Source organism: Scophthalmus maximus, chromosome 11 (genome assembly GCF_022379125.1).
Source record: "Scophthalmus maximus strain ysfricsl-2021 chromosome 11, ASM2237912v1, whole genome shotgun sequence".
NCBI lineage: Eukaryota > Metazoa > Chordata > Actinopteri > Pleuronectiformes > Scophthalmidae > Scophthalmus > Scophthalmus maximus.
In genome coordinates, this window is record NC_061525.1 from 20,406,173 (window position 1) to 20,422,671 (window position 16,499).

The 16,499-nt window shown below is 46.1% G+C and overlaps 1 protein-coding gene across 4 annotated transcripts in view; it reads left to right on the plus strand.

Annotated features, from left to right (window-relative positions):
* Positions 1 to 12,183, plus strand: part of numbl (NUMB like endocytic adaptor protein) — a 50,249-nt gene extending 38,066 nt beyond the window's left edge. For all 4 annotated transcript variants that reach the window (XM_035623408.2, XM_035623406.2, XM_035623407.2 and 1 more), the window contains exons 4-9: positions 739 to 813; positions 3,166 to 3,306; positions 4,743 to 4,950; positions 5,076 to 5,345; positions 8,102 to 8,281; positions 8,376 to 12,183. In XM_035623408.2, coding sequence (XP_035479301.1) covers positions 739 to 813; positions 3,166 to 3,306; positions 4,743 to 4,950; positions 5,076 to 5,345; positions 8,102 to 8,281; positions 8,376 to 9,529 — 2,028 coding nt within the window. In that variant the 3' untranslated portion in view covers positions 9,530 to 12,183. The remainder of the gene's footprint in view (positions 1 to 738; positions 814 to 3,165; positions 3,307 to 4,742; positions 4,951 to 5,075; positions 5,346 to 8,101; positions 8,282 to 8,375) is intronic.
* The last annotated feature ends 4,316 nt before the right edge of the window (positions 12,184 to 16,499 follow it).

Below are 16,499 nucleotides of genomic sequence, written 5' to 3' on the forward strand. Positions count from 1 at the left end.
GCATTCATTCAAGTGTCCGTTTTGTTTCATTTGTTCCTGTCTTGTCATTGTCGCTGCTGGATCAACGCTCTTGCTTACCGCCTTCCATCTTTCTCTCCGCACTGCAGTTGCATGCGCTGAAAACTTTTTCTTTTGATTCTGCCCTTCGCCTCCACGTCCTCTTTTAGCTTTCGTCTCCATCCTCCAGCCCTTTTCCCTTCTGCTACTCTTTTTGTCTCCTCTCCTCCACTCTCAGTCCCCTCTCGCTTCCTCTTGGTGGGATTATGCAAAAATGGAGGCTTCAAAGCCATTTCCTGCAGTGCTCCGGCTCTTTGTTTCCCTTATTCACACACACACACACACACACACTCACACACACACTCTCATGGAGTAGTTGTTTTTTTCATCCCATGTATTTTTAGCAGGGTCCATGCTGAGTGTGTTATGAGCTCTGCCCGGTGTCCTCCTCTGGAGAAATGACTCCCAGTGGCCAGCTGGCACAGTTCCGCTCTTAACCCGCCGCTACCTCATTTGCTTTGTAAGGGTGTAATGATCGCCTTACGTGACCAACAGATAAAAGGAGCAGAAGAGGCCCCCTTCAGTGATAATAGCTCGTTGATGGCACCTCTGCGAGAGCCACCCGGGAGGACCCGGCGGCGAAAAATGGGCAAACGACTGAAGTGCATTCACCATGCAACACGGCCACTTGCCTCTTACGGTTATAAATGATTTACCTTCTCGAATTTTCTGTCCCTACAGAGTGGGAAGAAGACGGTGAAGGCACTGCTGTGGGTTTCAGCCGATGGACTCAGGGTGGTCGATGAAAAAACTAAGGTAAGAAAACAATTTCTCCTTTGTCAACCTCACCGCCCTCTCGGCAACGTAGTAAGAGGTGGGCAGATTTGTGTCTCACACTCATTTTCTCTTCAAACAGTGTTTGCAGGTCTTGGCTTGGCGTCTCTCTGTCACGTGTATGTCTTCTGACTTTATATATATTCTCATATTCCGCCGCAAGACGCGGAAACTTTTTCCATCCTCAAAACCCACAACAGCCTCTCTCTGTCCCCGTGGGATGATGACACCACCTCAGGGCGGACAGCGGACGGAGATACCATGCATCCACCGTCATGATGCGTCCCAGCTTGTGCGTGTGTGCGTGTGTGGGGTGAGGGGTTAGAGTTCTGACATATGTGACTCACGGTTGCTTGCTGAAGGTGCCTAGTGGGGGAGGGAGGATCAAGTAAACACAGACGCACGTGTGCACTTGGGGAGTGTCAGGCGGCTCGGGAGGCCTCCTGTGGTTCTGTTGAAAGAGGAGCTGAATAAAGAGCCGTACAGAAGAGAGGAGAAAGGGAGAGAGAGAGGGAGAGAGAGAGCAGGCCCAGAGGAGCAGCAACAATTTATCTAACATGGATTTTCAGCCACAGTTTCCAAGTGACTTGGCCGAGACGTAACCGCCTGTTGGGTTAAAATTGTTCTTTTAAATTTCTTTCATAACTTTTTAACCCCAGATATTTTTTCAGGAGTCGGTATGGCGCTTAAAGACAGAGCCCCAGCAAACATAGGGAAAGTTGATGTTGCTTAGGTGTTAGCCATAACGCTCCTGCCTTCACGTATGAATCAGCAAACCTTTCACTGGATACCACCCACTCAGCCATTATTCAAAGGTCTTCCTTCAGTCTGTGAGTGTACAGCTCACGCGGGTTAGTGTGTGTGTGTGTGTGTGTGTGTATGTGTGTGTGTGTGTGTGTTTGAGCTCTGCGTGGCCTTCGTGATGCATCGATAGAAAGAAACGGTAAAGAATTTTCTTTTCCCGGTTCAGCGGTTTTTCTGCGCCCGGGGCGGAGAGGCTCGAGTCACATGCTTCTGTGCTGCATTCATCCTTTCAGGGATGCAAGGACATGATCACCCCTTCCCACACACACACACAGCTCCCACACATCAATATGCAGTATTATGTCTTTCACTGAACTCAGAGTAACTTACTGTACCAGTGAGGAGGAACACACACACACACACACACACACACACACGGCCCTCGGCTCAGCCTCTCACCTCAGTACCAGCATCCCCCCTTCAATCACTAATTGGCGCACAATGAATGGACTGTTATTCCTCCACCTCTTTCCCCCCTCACATCCCTCCTTCTCTTTCTCCTCCTTTCCCGTCCTCGTCCTCCCTCGCTCTCCCTCCATCCTCGTTCTCCCCGCTCTCTTTTGTTCGTCGCCGACACTGGAGGAGAGAGGAAGGAAGTGCACGGACGAGTGTGTGAATACCTCTCTCTCTCTTTCTTCCCCTTTCTTCTGCCTCTCGGCGCTTGTTTTCTCCTTCTCTCTCGGTTTTCTGTGAGTCGAAGAGGTGAGCCGGGGGCCCCCTTTCATGTGCACAGAGAAGGAGGAGGGCCCCCCCCCCCCACTCTTGGTTTCCTCTATAGCGTCTATAGACAGTGAGACAGCCTGAATGACCCTTTTGTAGAAAGAAGAGCAAGTAGTGGAAATATCTCAGAGGTGAGCTGACGGCTCAGGGTCGTTAGTCTGCAGTCACTTTCTTTTCTGTCACTGGCGGGTGTGTAAATAGGCTCGAGTGAGAAGAGACTTTCCTTGGGTTAAAAGGCATTTGTCAAGTCTCCAACCTGGTGTCCTCAGTATTAAATACTCTCATTAAAAACACACACACACACACACATGGGTCATGTTATCGACCGAGGGCTCGAGTGGGGATTGTTGATGACGTTATTGTATCGGCGACTCCCATTTTAGCCTCGACAGGTTGTATCCATTTTTATAGGTCATTCGTTGAAAATCAGGGACTGGTCCTTGATCCGAGAGTTAAAATTGTGGGTGTGGCTCCTTGCCTGATTAAAGATAAGATGACATCCAGAAAAAGTGAAGACGACGGTACGGCACGAGGGCCTTTTGCAGCGGAGTGGAGTCGTGCGTCGGATGGGGCGTCGCCACCGCTGGCGAACCGCTGGCGAACCGCTGGCGGCAGCTCGGGAGGAGTGTGGAGAGGATCCCACAGGAGAGAAATGCCGCCTGATATCGTCTAGTTGCTTGTCGTGCTCCACGTGGGGGAGAATGTCAGACGTGATTTGTTGCAAATCGACAGCACCTGTGGAAACAACTCCGTAAAGAGCCGTTCCATCCGATTCTCTCTGAGCCTCTGTGTGTCTTTCTGCTCTCCCAGGACCTCATCGTGGACCAGACCATAGAGAAGGTGTCCTTCTGCGCTCCGGACCGGAACTATGACAAGGCCTTCTCCTACATCTGCCGAGACGGGACCACCAGACGGTGGATGTGCCACTGCTTCATGGCTCTGAAAGACTCGGTGAGAGGACGAGGAACCTTTCCATCTCGATGGACGGGCAATCTCAGTGCAATCTCTTATTCAGCCTTTCTTCGACTGATTACCATATTCTAAGATTGTGGTTTATGAGAAATGGTGTTCAAGCGAATAACAAAAATAGATCAGATCCGTCTCCAAGCTCTTATCTCAACAAAAGGAGCGGACCACAGGCAGCGGTTCCAAGGCTGCATTCTTCTAGTTATTTATATAATTAAGGTCACTGGGATTTTGAATGAGGTTTTCCTGCTCCTGGAAGAGGAACTGGGAGTTGTTGTTGTTTTTCCCCCCAAAATTTCCAACCAAGATATTTTTGTTTACTTATGTTACTTGTTTACAAATAAACAAAAGAAGAAGAGAGAAAAAAAAGTATGTTTGTTTTAAATCAGTGTGGTATTTATAAGTGGTTAAGATGATAAATGAAATGACTATCTATAATTTTAATAATCAATTATTTATCCAATATATCTTCGTGGTTAGGCTTCTGAAATGTGAGGATATTTTTCTACAGTTTTTTATAAGATTATGAAAAGCTGTAGGTTTTAGAATGGCAAAAAAATAAAACAGGAATCCTCATCTTGTCCCTGCTTTTGTATATATCACACTTTAACCGGTTAATCAAGATAATTGCTAATTATAACACTCAGCAGCTTCAGACGTAGTTAAAATGTTCAACCCACGCAAACATCAAGTACAATCTGCCCTGCATGTATAATTTAATATAATTCGGCAAGTGCAGCTGTGGTTAACGATATGAATGGAATGAAGTCATCGTTTCTGACTTTTCCGTAGCTTTTGATTTTTATTCAACTGTCCTTGGGATGATGTTGTGGTTTCGACCCCGATCGTGGTCTCATCGGCTTAGACTCTAGAATTGGATTATTAATGTGGACGGAAGAGAGGGTAGCACAGACCTGCGGGGATTAGGAGTGAGGATTAGACAGAAGCCCCTGGAGTCATCTGTCCATCTCTGTGTCTCTCTGTTTTCAGGGCACACACTCGCCATATCTCGGGAACGTGACAGTTGGCAGTGGGTGGGGCTGATGGGGAAGTAGAAGGAGGAAAGCTGGTTGGAATTAGTTGCGTTCAGGGGCACAGGGCAGGAGCTCATGTTGATGTTTGACAACAGGAGAGATTTGAGGTTAAGAATTTGCGCTGTAATCGCTTCTGTGACATGTTATGACCTTGATTTTGAGTTTGTCATGAAGAACGATCACATACAGCATAAAAACACCTCTGTAAAATTAGAAACATTGAGTAGAGTTTATCCTGCAGACTGCTCAAAGTGTGAAAACGCCTAATTATCTTTTCAGGAAACAATGTGAAAACGATCAAGGGTCATATATGGGTAAATATATAGCTATATATATATAAATTATATAAATATATATAAGTTTTTTTGGTTTTTTTTACTTCACCAGGGGGAGAGACTGAGCCACGCAGTCGGCTGTGCCTTCGCCGCCTGTCTGGAGAGGAAGCAGCGCCGCGAGAAGGAGTGCGGCGTGACGGCGTCCTTCGATGCCAGCCGCACCTCGTTCGTCCGCGAGGGCTCCTTCCGCACAAACTCCGCCTGCAGCCAGCAGTGCAGCAGCAGCGAGCGGGATGACAAACTTCAGGACAAGAAGAAAGGTACAAGGATTATTTCTGAGAATTCACAGTTTGTCAAACGTCTACCTCACTAAATAAAGTCGGAGATATATTGTATTTATAGATTGTACCCCTAAACTATACCTTTGCAACTCCCGCTCCTCCAGACCAGCCCACTGGCATCCCAGCCCTCCCACCTGGCACCGCCTCCCCACCCGAGGGCACGGCGTCCCCCATGGACCGTCCGGAACCAGGCGGGCCGCACGCCATCCCTCGACGTCACGCGCCCATCGAGCAGCTGGTGCGCCAGGGCTCATTCCGGGGATTCCCGGCACTCAGCGGGAAAAACTCTCCCTTCAAGAGGCAGCTGTCGCTCCGCCTCAACGACCTGCCATCCACCCTGCAGCGCAAGACCGACTTCCAGACCAAAAACCCCGGTGAGTTGAGAGGTTGTTGAAGTCAGACTCACAGTGCCTCCTCTTCATCTGCTGTTTACTGGGGTCAGAAGGTCGCAACCTATAGCTGCTCTGACCCGTTTGCAAAAAGAAAACACTCATCTGTCCTTTTGGTTGTTGAAATTGCAGAATGTAAAAGAGTGAGGGTTGGGTACTGTGAAAAAGGGGAGTGTTTTGTTTCAAATTTCTAACGTCTAAACGTTTTCTCAACCCAGATTCATAACTCATTTCAGCCTTCCCTTGTGTAAAATAAAAAAAAAGTGATAAGATAGATTTTCTGGCATCTGTGGTGGGGGCAACTATAATTAGAGGGCATGTGTGTATTCAGAAGATACCACGGGGAAAATTGGGTTTTATTACAGTTGCTCCAACCAGGAACAGAAATATATACAGACCTAAAATCATAATAAAAATGAAATATACAAAGGAAATAATAATAACAGGTTTTCTCTGGCTTCCCTCAACAGTCTAATGTGTGATTTTTGTCGCAGTGCAAAAACGATTGATATAATAAGGTACACTAAAGGCTATTGAATTCTTCATTCACTTATTATTCGTGGTAAAACAAATGATACCAATTCATTTTGATGTCCGGATGGATGTCAGTATGGTTTTTAATTTAAGTTGCCCTGAAATGCCAAGAACTGATTTTTTTTACCCAGCTTGTAGATCGTATTTGAACAATAAATCAAACACTCGGAAATGGACTGAAATGCAGGTTTCAAAGACACTTTTACTTGACTCAAAGTTTTTCGTGGGATATCTGGTAAAAAAAAAAAAAAAAAAAAAGTGTGACATCACTGACAAATGTCTGAAGAGATGTAAATAATCATATTACAGGATAAACCTTCAGCGCATCTCAGATGCATTAATGCTCATGTTGTCATGCAGACGAGTCGTAGTTCTTCACTTTAGATCCATCGAATGAGGCCCCGAAGATAAAAAATCAGGCATGTGAAGTGCTATTAGCAACAGCACTGATGGCTGTTGCCTGTGCGACTCTGAGAGCTCTTGGCTTTTTACTCTAATTATTAATAACTGACTCACCCCTCACAGGTTGATGTACAAACACACGCTCACAGGAACACTCACATGTACAGTAGACACACCCGCTCGGTGAGGTGCCACAGGATCAGAGTGCTCGGTCGCGAGGCTGATTACAGTCATTAGGAGAGATGAGAGAGTTGACTCGGATGCTCCTCTGACTGGAATACTAAGCCGCAACATCCACCTCCCGCTCTCACTCCGTTTCTCATATTCGCTCCTTTCATTTCCGCCTGTTATTCTCCAATGAAGGTTAGTGTGTGTGTGTGTGTGTGTATCAAGCGGTCGTGGATTTGGTGAAAGGTTGAATTCCTTAATGCACAGAACTCTCCCACGGATTAACACACACACACACACACACACACACACACACGGACACGGACACACAGATGTGTGACACTGAGCAGTAGCAGCCAATTCCGCTGCCTCCGTGCTCCCTTGTGACCCCCGAACAATTGTTGTATTGATTTGTGCGGTCAATCATCTGTCCTGGTTAGCCTTCAGAAATCTTTCTGCCAGCCTTTAAACCTACCACTGCACCGAGTGTATAATACACACACGCACACACACACACACACAGACACACACACACACACACACAGACATATAGGCACACGTGTGAAGTGCTTGCTCCGAGTGCCTCTGAACTCTGTGGGACATTGACAAGGAAAAGGAGAGAGAGGGATCACAGCCAGGCTCAGCAGAACAAAGCACAGAGCCATCTACAAAGAGAGAGGCCTTCCACATGCCTGCAGCGCCCTCTGCTCCCTCCAATATATTTCAAGGCCTGTAGCTGTAGAATGCGCACAGATGAGAGAGATGTGCTTTTATTTAAAATGAGTGGGCTTCGAATCGCACTGCCGTAGCACTTGGGGTTTGACCCGCAATGGGCCCATCTATGGTAAACACGTCTTCACTTGAGTCCCACTCCTCTATATGTTCATCCTTCTGCAATGTGCATAGTATTAAACGGTACTACGGTGTCACATAAGTCATCAAACTCCCTCTTTGTCGAGGGTTCTGGGCCGCTGAATGTGGCGAAAACAGGAAGGATGAGGGAGTGGAGGAGAGGAGGAGTCCGGAAAGGAGTAAACAAAAAATCCGTCATCTCTGGTTGTGAAGAGAGACTAGGGGAAGAGGAGCGGAGAATTGGATATCATATCTATTTATAGCCGCAGTCTGCAGAAGAGATTTAAAGCTGTAGTCGCAACCAAAGTCAGAAGGGAACATTATGCCACTTCATCCCTCGCCGGTAGGATCAGTTACGCTTTAAAAACATGGATAATTTAAGCCCAATTCACCTGTGTCTGAGTCGTCCCAGTGCACAAAACGCACACGACAATGATACCACCGAATGGGGTCGGGTAGTTCATTGGCCTTCACAGTTCTGCTATACTTATACAGTATGTATGAACATTTTATTTTCAAAAACAAGGTCCCGATTAGCACAATGTAACATTTATCTTTTTTTTTAAGCATTATCAGCCAGCATCAAAGTCCTATTCATTTTCTATCTTCTTTAGTTTCATTTCTTTGGGGTCTGTTACACAAATGAATAATTTATTTTCTCTCTGTTTGTTTCCCATTCTACCGAATCCCATTCCATCTCTTCCTTTTCATTCTTCTCCTCACCGCCTTTGTCCCTTCCCTCTTTCCCCACATCCCTCTGCGCTCCTCTTTCTTGGTGATACCAGAGATGGATATGGGGTTGCCAGGTGAGGGAGACAGTAGTATCAATGCCCTGTGTTGCCAGATCAACACATCCTTCACTAATCCATCGGACGAGCTCTTCTCCAACCCCTCTATGTCTGCGAATGGCCCTCCAGCCTGCACTGGGCCCCCTGCTCTGCCCCCTCCCCCCGCACCGATGCAGGGTAAGAAATACTGCATCAGATCAACAATAGCGTTGAACTATCGTCAGTAGTGAGAAAATTATTGCACTAAATCCTTTTTATTTCATCCCACTAGCCACCTCTTCCTGGGTTCAGCCGGAGCCTCCGCTCCACTCTCCTCCTCCACTGTCCGTGGCGATGCATATGCAGAGTGGACACAGACGAACACCGTCCGAGGCAGAGCGATGGCTGGAGGAGGTCTCCAAGGCCGTCTTGGCTCAACAGACTCCTCCCCCAGGTCCAACCATCCCCTTCATCCCTGGACCACCCACAGTTTCAAGTCATCAGATGTCCAGTCAGGCAGCCATATTAGCTGCTCCTGTGTCCACTGTCTCCATGTCCCTGGGCGCCATGTCCAAACCCCTCGTCTCAGGCCCCTCTGGCCTCTTTAGTCAGGCCCCAATGCCCCTTCCACCCATGTCTATACCATCAATTCCTCTTATACCAGGCCCTCCAGTGTCAGGACCCCCTATGTCTCTTCCCTCCATGTCCATCCCCACGATGTCCGGTCCAAGCATGTCTGGGGCCCCCATGATCCAACCGTCTCTGCCTGGGCCCCCAGGCTCTCTTCCAAGCTCAATGCAGCCCTTCCCCTTGGCTTTCGATGTTACTCCGGCCCCTGTGGGAATGTTTGCCAATCAGCCTGTCCAGCCAGCATTTGTGCCCATGCAGACCTACATGCCGGGCCTGGCCAGCAGTATGACCTACCCCAACGCCAGTGTGCCTGTAGTGGGGATCACGCCGTCGCAAATGGTGGCAAATGTCTTCTGCACAGCCACAGGCTCATCAGGTGCAGGTGGAGCCATAGGTTCGGCTGGAGGGGGACCCAAAGTGGGGGCACTCGGAACAGGAGGCCAGCACCATTGTTATCCAGGTGCCCCTGGTGTAGTCGGGTCCACTGCAGGATTTTCTACCCCACCTTTCTCTTCCACGCCGCCATTATCAACGGCCATTAATGGCCTCCCACCACATAGCAGCGCCATGATGGCCCTCCATAATGGGACCTCCAGCAGTGGCGGCAATTGTGGCAGCAGTAGCAGCTGGCCACCAGAGGGCAGCCAGCTAACAGCTCCAGTGGCCAGCGTGTCCCAAGATGATGATCGTTTTGAGGCCAAGTGGGCAGCACTGGAGACCAAACCAGTGCCTCAGCAACCGGGAAACAAGGCGCCAGCTGCAGCGGCCAACCCATTTTCCAACAATCTGCAAAAGACGTTTGAGATTGAGCTCTAAGACAGGCTGGGTGCCCCGAAGCTGTAGCGCTAGCCCTGGAGTTAAAGCCTGTGGAAGCCAGGAACTAATTCCAGGATCTCTGCTTAGAATGGGATGAAGGTCCCTACCGTTGGTCTAGCATCTGACCTGTGGCAGCCTAGCAACTTGTTAAAATCTCTCATGGGAGTCAGTATTATAATGATATTAATTGCTTTCTTTGCACTCCCATGAGAGCTTGGGAGAGAGTCGGCAGGATGCTAGGCTGCCATCGGAGGATCAGGCACCGGACTTGATGGACTGAATCCTTCAGCTCCACCCGCTACCACCACTCTCCCACGCTTTCACCACTCCATTCGGGCTTTACTGAATGTGCTGCAGGTCCCTGGTTGGACTGTACGTGCCCCTTTGAGAACATTGGTGGGGGGGGGGCACAGTTCAATTGTTTCTTTCTTAAAAAAGGGGACTCACTCAGATGCATTCCAGTCCCATGAGATGTTTTTGGCAGTTTTGTTTCTGATGGAGATTCTGGTGGAGAAACAGTGTACATGGCTACACTACAAGATGTGGCGTGAAGCAGATGATTCATTTGTTGATTAATGATCAGACTGTTGCTGATCTTAGCCAAGTTTGGAGACCTGCAAGGACTAGCCAATGATGAATGACCTGACCCTACTAACCCAAAAGGACATACTTACCAAGTAGAGATTTATGGCCAAAATTATTTTATTTATTGTATTTTTTATTTTATTTTAACAATATATACTTTAAAATGTTTCGGGAGCGCGTTGTTTAAAAAAAAAAAAATCCCCCATATTTATTTTTGTTGAACCTTAAAGTGGAGAGAAACTACTGGTAGCAGACAGGTAACAGGTATGACTGCACACCAGTAGAGGCAAAGCACTGTGGGAAAACGAGTCATGTAACAGGAACCAAAAAGTCGGGGGCTGACAGTACAGCAGTGTGCAGTGAGACATGTGAAACCGTAAGTGTATATAGCGGCATGTTTATTCCACCCGTTAGCCCTCACGTAGATACTGTATGCTCCCCTGCAGCTGAGGCCAGTCGAGTCAACGTGACGTCACCTTGGCTCCGTAAGCCATTTCTGATGCTGACGCCTTCCCTCCAAGGGCACTCGGACATTAAAAAAAAAAGTCACGTCAGGATGTCCAGCACACAGACACTCAGTGGACAATGCAGCACAACAGTCCGTTGGACTCCATAATCTCCAGACAAACCCAAGGAACTTAAACAACTCAGTGGAAATAAGGAAAAAAACGGAAAAACAAAACAATCTTCAACACTGTGCAACTGGCTAAAAAAGGGATGAACTACATTCCAACACTCATAAATCCTTTAATGTGTTCAAACACAGGGTATAGTCTCACCACGTACAAGTACGATTCTGTGTTCACCTTTTGCTCCACTACTGGATCACTCTGCAGTAGCACTTCTCTCATAATGGACGTTTGGGATTTTATGATTTGAAGTGAAACGAGGAACATGAGCACACACAGACTGAGGCATGGTAAAATGAAAAACGACCAGGAGCAGTGAAGGAGGAATGATGCAGAGATCTGACTAGATTAACAGAGTGAGGGAATTCTGGATGAAACGACGATTTCTAGAGGGGAAAGAAGGAAGGAAAACCTGTATGTGAGAGGATTTAAATGAGATGGGGGAAGTCTTGAAGGAAGGAAAATTAGATAATATGCGGAGGGGGAAAAAGTGAGACAGATTGTGTGAAATTATTAAGAACAAAGACACATTCATTCGCAGCCCACAAACAGAGCACTGTCTGCCATTTCCACATCTTTTTCCCACTTCTGCATCGTGTTCCTCAACTCTTCAAACTCGCAAGCAAAACCTTTGATTGAATTTTTTTTTAAATATGTTGCTTTCTTTATAATTAGCAGTCTCAAAAAACCAGATTCTTTCCATTCTGCTGAATGTGAACAATTGCCTCTATGTGTAGTGACAACTTCAGTGATGGCGGCAGACCTTTTTGTGTTGCACTTTCTGAGTCACTATGAGTCACAGACGTCTAGTTCTGATTAAAGATGGAAGCAACATTACAAAGAAGAAATGTTCTCTATCAAAGGGCTTTTTCCACAGGTTGTTTCTGTATGTTTTCTAACCTGTAATCTGTCCAGAGATCCTGTTATGTTTCTTTCTTAATCGTATGGATATGGACTGCCACTGATTAGGTTCCCTGCTCATTAATGCCCCACAGTTTATTGGCTCTTCTCTCTGTGGCAGCCCCCCCCTTCTCAGAGATCCTAGATTTCTGTGCCACAGGCATAATTTATACCATTTCGAGTTTCTCCCAGGGCTTTTGAATCAACATTTCTTTCCTTTCTGACAAATCCAAACTGCTCTCTCCATGAGTCGAGACGGATTCCCCCCATGAAATCAACGCTTTTTATTTCGCCGAAAATATATTTTAGCCTTTGACTCTTGTTTGCACGCCCTCCAAATTATAAACGTAGGTTAATTGTATTCCGCGTTCAAGCAAACTAAATGACCTCATAAACTTGATTGTAAAACCATAGTTAAGTAATGGTAACAAAGCGAACCAGTTTATTTTTAATCTTTATTTACAGAATTTTTGTATTTAAACCTACATATTTGTATTGTAATTACATTGTACAAAAGATAAATAAAGTAATATAATATTACACCGGCTCATGTTTTGTGATTTATTTATTTTTTACTTTTCACAACTGCTCTTTGTCTGGGGCCTGGCGGACTGTAGTCGCAAGGTGTGCATTATGCAAAAATGTGACATCACAATGTTGTGGAAGTATGAGCTGCTACTGACGAGGCATTTCAGGATCTTAGGGGGCGTTTTTTTGTGCACAGACTGGACTTTTTTTTGCTTTGCAGATCTTTTACAATATACAGTAAAACTTAAACACACTATGAGGAAAGTAAAAACTGAAAAATATTGATCTTCTCATCGAACCATGGTAAGAAAGCAAGTGGTAATGTTTACCAACACTGTTTCTTTAAAGATCTAATTGCTCTTTAGTGTCACTTACAGGACGACACACACACACACACACACACTGCTGCTGTCCAACCAGCGCCGTGCTCGAGTCAGCTGGGCTGAGCAGTGCTCAGGTCACTAATGGAAGGGGACAAGGCCCCTTTTCTTCTTAAGGGCCGTGAGAAATGGGGCGAATGCGCACACACACACACACACGCGCACACACACACAGCTCTTGAGTAGCGGTAGCAGTGACTCTCACTCATCCATTGTCCACAGATCTGAGGTCAGAGTCAGTGAGAGTGTGTGTTGCAGCGGAATCTGTGACTGGTGAGACATCAGATGTCACATCAATGTCACATCAATGTCTTCAGCATAGTATTTTAATTCACTCACTGTTAAAAAAAAAAAAGTTAGTCAAAGGGTTAATGAAGCAAAATTAGATCATGTTATGTACAATCTTAGGTTTTTTTAAATCACACTTTTAGTTAAGTTATGACTCTCAAAACATTGTTTCTCACAGCAGGAAATATGTCCACCCATCCATTATCTATACTACTTCAAACTTTCATAAGGGTTACAGGGGGGGACGGGGTAAAGTTTGTTACAACAGCCTCCTACATATGGGGATGGAGATGCTTAGTTGCCATGGAAACAACAATTTATAACACCTGGAAAGGGAGTCGAGGAAAATCAATCTTCTCTGCGTATAAATTGCTGTGCTAGAATAGAATGTTAGTAGCAGAAAATAAAGACTATCATCCTGATGGATTGCTACACTCACACAGTGTGGCCCGGGTAACACACACACAAGCATGTCTATTGAAGATGACGTAACTTTTTTGTATTCTTTATTTGTGTTTTAGAGGCCTGTTTATAGCAGCCAGGGCTTAATTTTGACTTGAGTGTGTGTGCCAGGTGATCATTCATAAAGATTAGTTCACGCTAATCATACATGCAGATGTGTGTGTGTCGGGACTCATTGCAACTAATAGTAGAACACAGGCATGGCTGCTGACGCTCGCATCGCTTTGCATCCCCTGTGTGTATGTACAGAATATAACTAAACAATTACAGGGAGGAAGGATGTGTGGGCCTTCTGTGTGTGTGTGTCCAGACGAGTGTGTATTCATCTGTCTGTGTGATCGCAGTACAAGCTTAGACTCGGTAATGGTGTTTGTGTAATGGGCCATGCCTAGATTGTCGGCTCAGCACTGGGTAATGCATCTATGTCACGCACGCACGCACGCACGCACGCACGCACGCACGCACACACACACACGTTGTCATAGGCCACCATGACTTACTGACACTACTGTTTTGATGGGGGTTTTGTGAAATGTGATCTCGGAGTGTCTCATGTGTAACCCATAGATTCTCTGGTGGACTGCTGTCATAAACCCCGCCTCCTTAGTGTTAGCAGATGGACCAAAGTGTTCATGTTCATGATAAGTTTGGCTATAAAAATGGAATGAAACGTCATGATTGACAACCGAGACTGACTCATGATTGGTTGACACAACTTTTGTTGCCAATTGGAGAATCCACTGCCAATCAACTGGTCTCTAGTCTGAAAAATTGTCCCAAAAGCAGTCTATGACAGAAACACACACGCACACACAGTCATCTTAGATAAACACCAACTAGTCGTAACACTGCTAATTGTCACAAACGTAGCTTGACCGTGTGACTCTGCACTTCTTGAAGGAAGGAGGAAGTAATTACATTGATTAATTGCCTATGTTTGTTATTGATTAATGCAGCAGCTTGCCTATTGTTTAGTGCACAGCGGCTTCCGACAGCACCACGGGGGCACTGATCATGCAATTGTTAAAGAAAACACTTGACAGAAGTTGAGCGGTGATCCGTAACCATGTGTGTGTACGTGTGTACCAAGCAAACAGGCCACGACAAGGTTGAATGCAGTGTGTCAATGTGTAAATGTGTCAATGTCAAGAAATACTGACTTTGGCCCTCAGGGTTTGAAGCAACCTCAAATGCCAAGGCAAGGACACGGACACGCAAGGACACGGACACGGACACACACACACACTGAGAGAGAGACAGCCCCCTGGCAGCAGCTGTCACTCATCAGTGCCGGGTGCTGGAGAGGAGGACCAGTCCAGTCTGCGCTCACTCGACCTTTGTTCTCCGGCCTCTCATCGTCTGAGCAGTGCTGGCCATCGTCTGCTCGCTATTCCACCCACTCACCCAGAGAAGCAGAGGAGGGGGTTTCCCCTCTTATAGGCCTGACGGAGGCGGAGGTGCCAAGTCTCGAACATGAAGTAAATCTCACTCCATTTGTACGAGTGCTTACTCACAGGCTTAATCACTCGCTCTCACTCACTGTTTGGCATAATGTGCGTGACAGATTTGTACGGTGATATGAGTGAATGATGTAGCACTATTCATGTCTCTCTCTTGAATGAGGGTTTTATCATGACGCTACAGCCAGGCCTCTGATTACACAGTGGTAAATGCAAAGCTTGTGTAATCACGTAAAGCTTTTCTGTGTATACGCGATGGTGATGATGCATTACAACATGCGTCACCACCGCTGCCATCAATACATATACATGTACAGACCCACTCTTCTCTGCAGACTTCACATGATCCACGTGCACGACAGTCGATACACCCTCGCCTGCTCCATTTCTGTAATATCAGCTGTGATCACAGCATGAATAACTTACTGGCAGGGAAGATGCACATTTCTGACTTCCAAATAGGACAACTTAATAGTAAAAATCCCCTGCTGGGACTCACCCAGGACATTTAACAGTAGGTGGTCCCATGCAGAATTTACTATGGTGCAGTCACAATATTCATGTTCATCTAGCACCTCCCAGTGTCGATGGAAGGCATCACAACAACGACTTTGTATTTTGGCATGCTGAACTGCATTTAGATTAACAGTCTAAACTCAAGCCAGCAGCTAGCTGCCACCGGGCGGCGAGCAAACATCGGCGTCACCAGTCAATCATGTTTCCACGCCCCTAATTATGCAGAATTTAAAACCTTAATATAATATAAATGGGGGAGTTATAAACCCCCCCCCCCCCCAGAGTTGTCACGAAGGGGGGGGAATAGCCACTTGGACCAAAACCGTTTTTTGGAACCAGGCTGTAAACATTTTTAATTATGCTGTAAAGTGGGGCATTTTAACATGGGGCTCTATGGGGATTTGCTCGTTTCTGGAGCAGCCTCAAGCGGGCATCTAGTGAACTGCAGTTTATAGCACTTCCGCATAGTCTTCATTTCTCAGCCTCAGAGTTGGCCCCTTGCGTGTGACGCAAAACGTGCCACCCAAATTGTTCGCACGTCACGTGACTCATTCGTACCCGGAAGTTCTTGGGGCCCAATGTTAGAATCCATTATTCAGCGTGACAGAACTCCGATTTTTGATAATGAGTGGTCAATAAATGTATGGATTTACAATATAGCAGACCGACATGCCTATGTAGTTACTCTATGTAGTTAGTCAATACGTTTTTTGCAAAAAAAAAGTAACATTCAGTTATTTTATTTTATATTTTGCATGTTGATTTGTGCTGATATGTGCTGATAATATACAATCTCTTCTCTCTCTCAACGGCTCTGGGTCGAGCCTACCGCGTTGCCCTATGCATCACCACCACCGTGTGGCCAAAATAAGGTATAACGCACAACCCGACATTCAGCAAACTTTTAGAAATCATGGAATAAATCATGGATACAAACTTAACACATAAAATGACTTGTGAATTATGTTGGTAGATTTTCAAAGCTTGAATTGATTCCGCGAAATGGGCCATGCATGTGCTCCACCACAAAACAAAGCCTGAAATTTCTTCTCATTAAAAAATAGCAACCAACTTATAATCACTGCAATAGTCACCAAATCTGTGTTTCCATTCCAGTGACGGGGAGTTTTATTGGAGCGCTGCTGCCGTGTTAGAGCTGCTTGCTAATGTTCATTAAATATTTGTTAGCACAGATCTATAAATATCACATGTCACTTAAAAA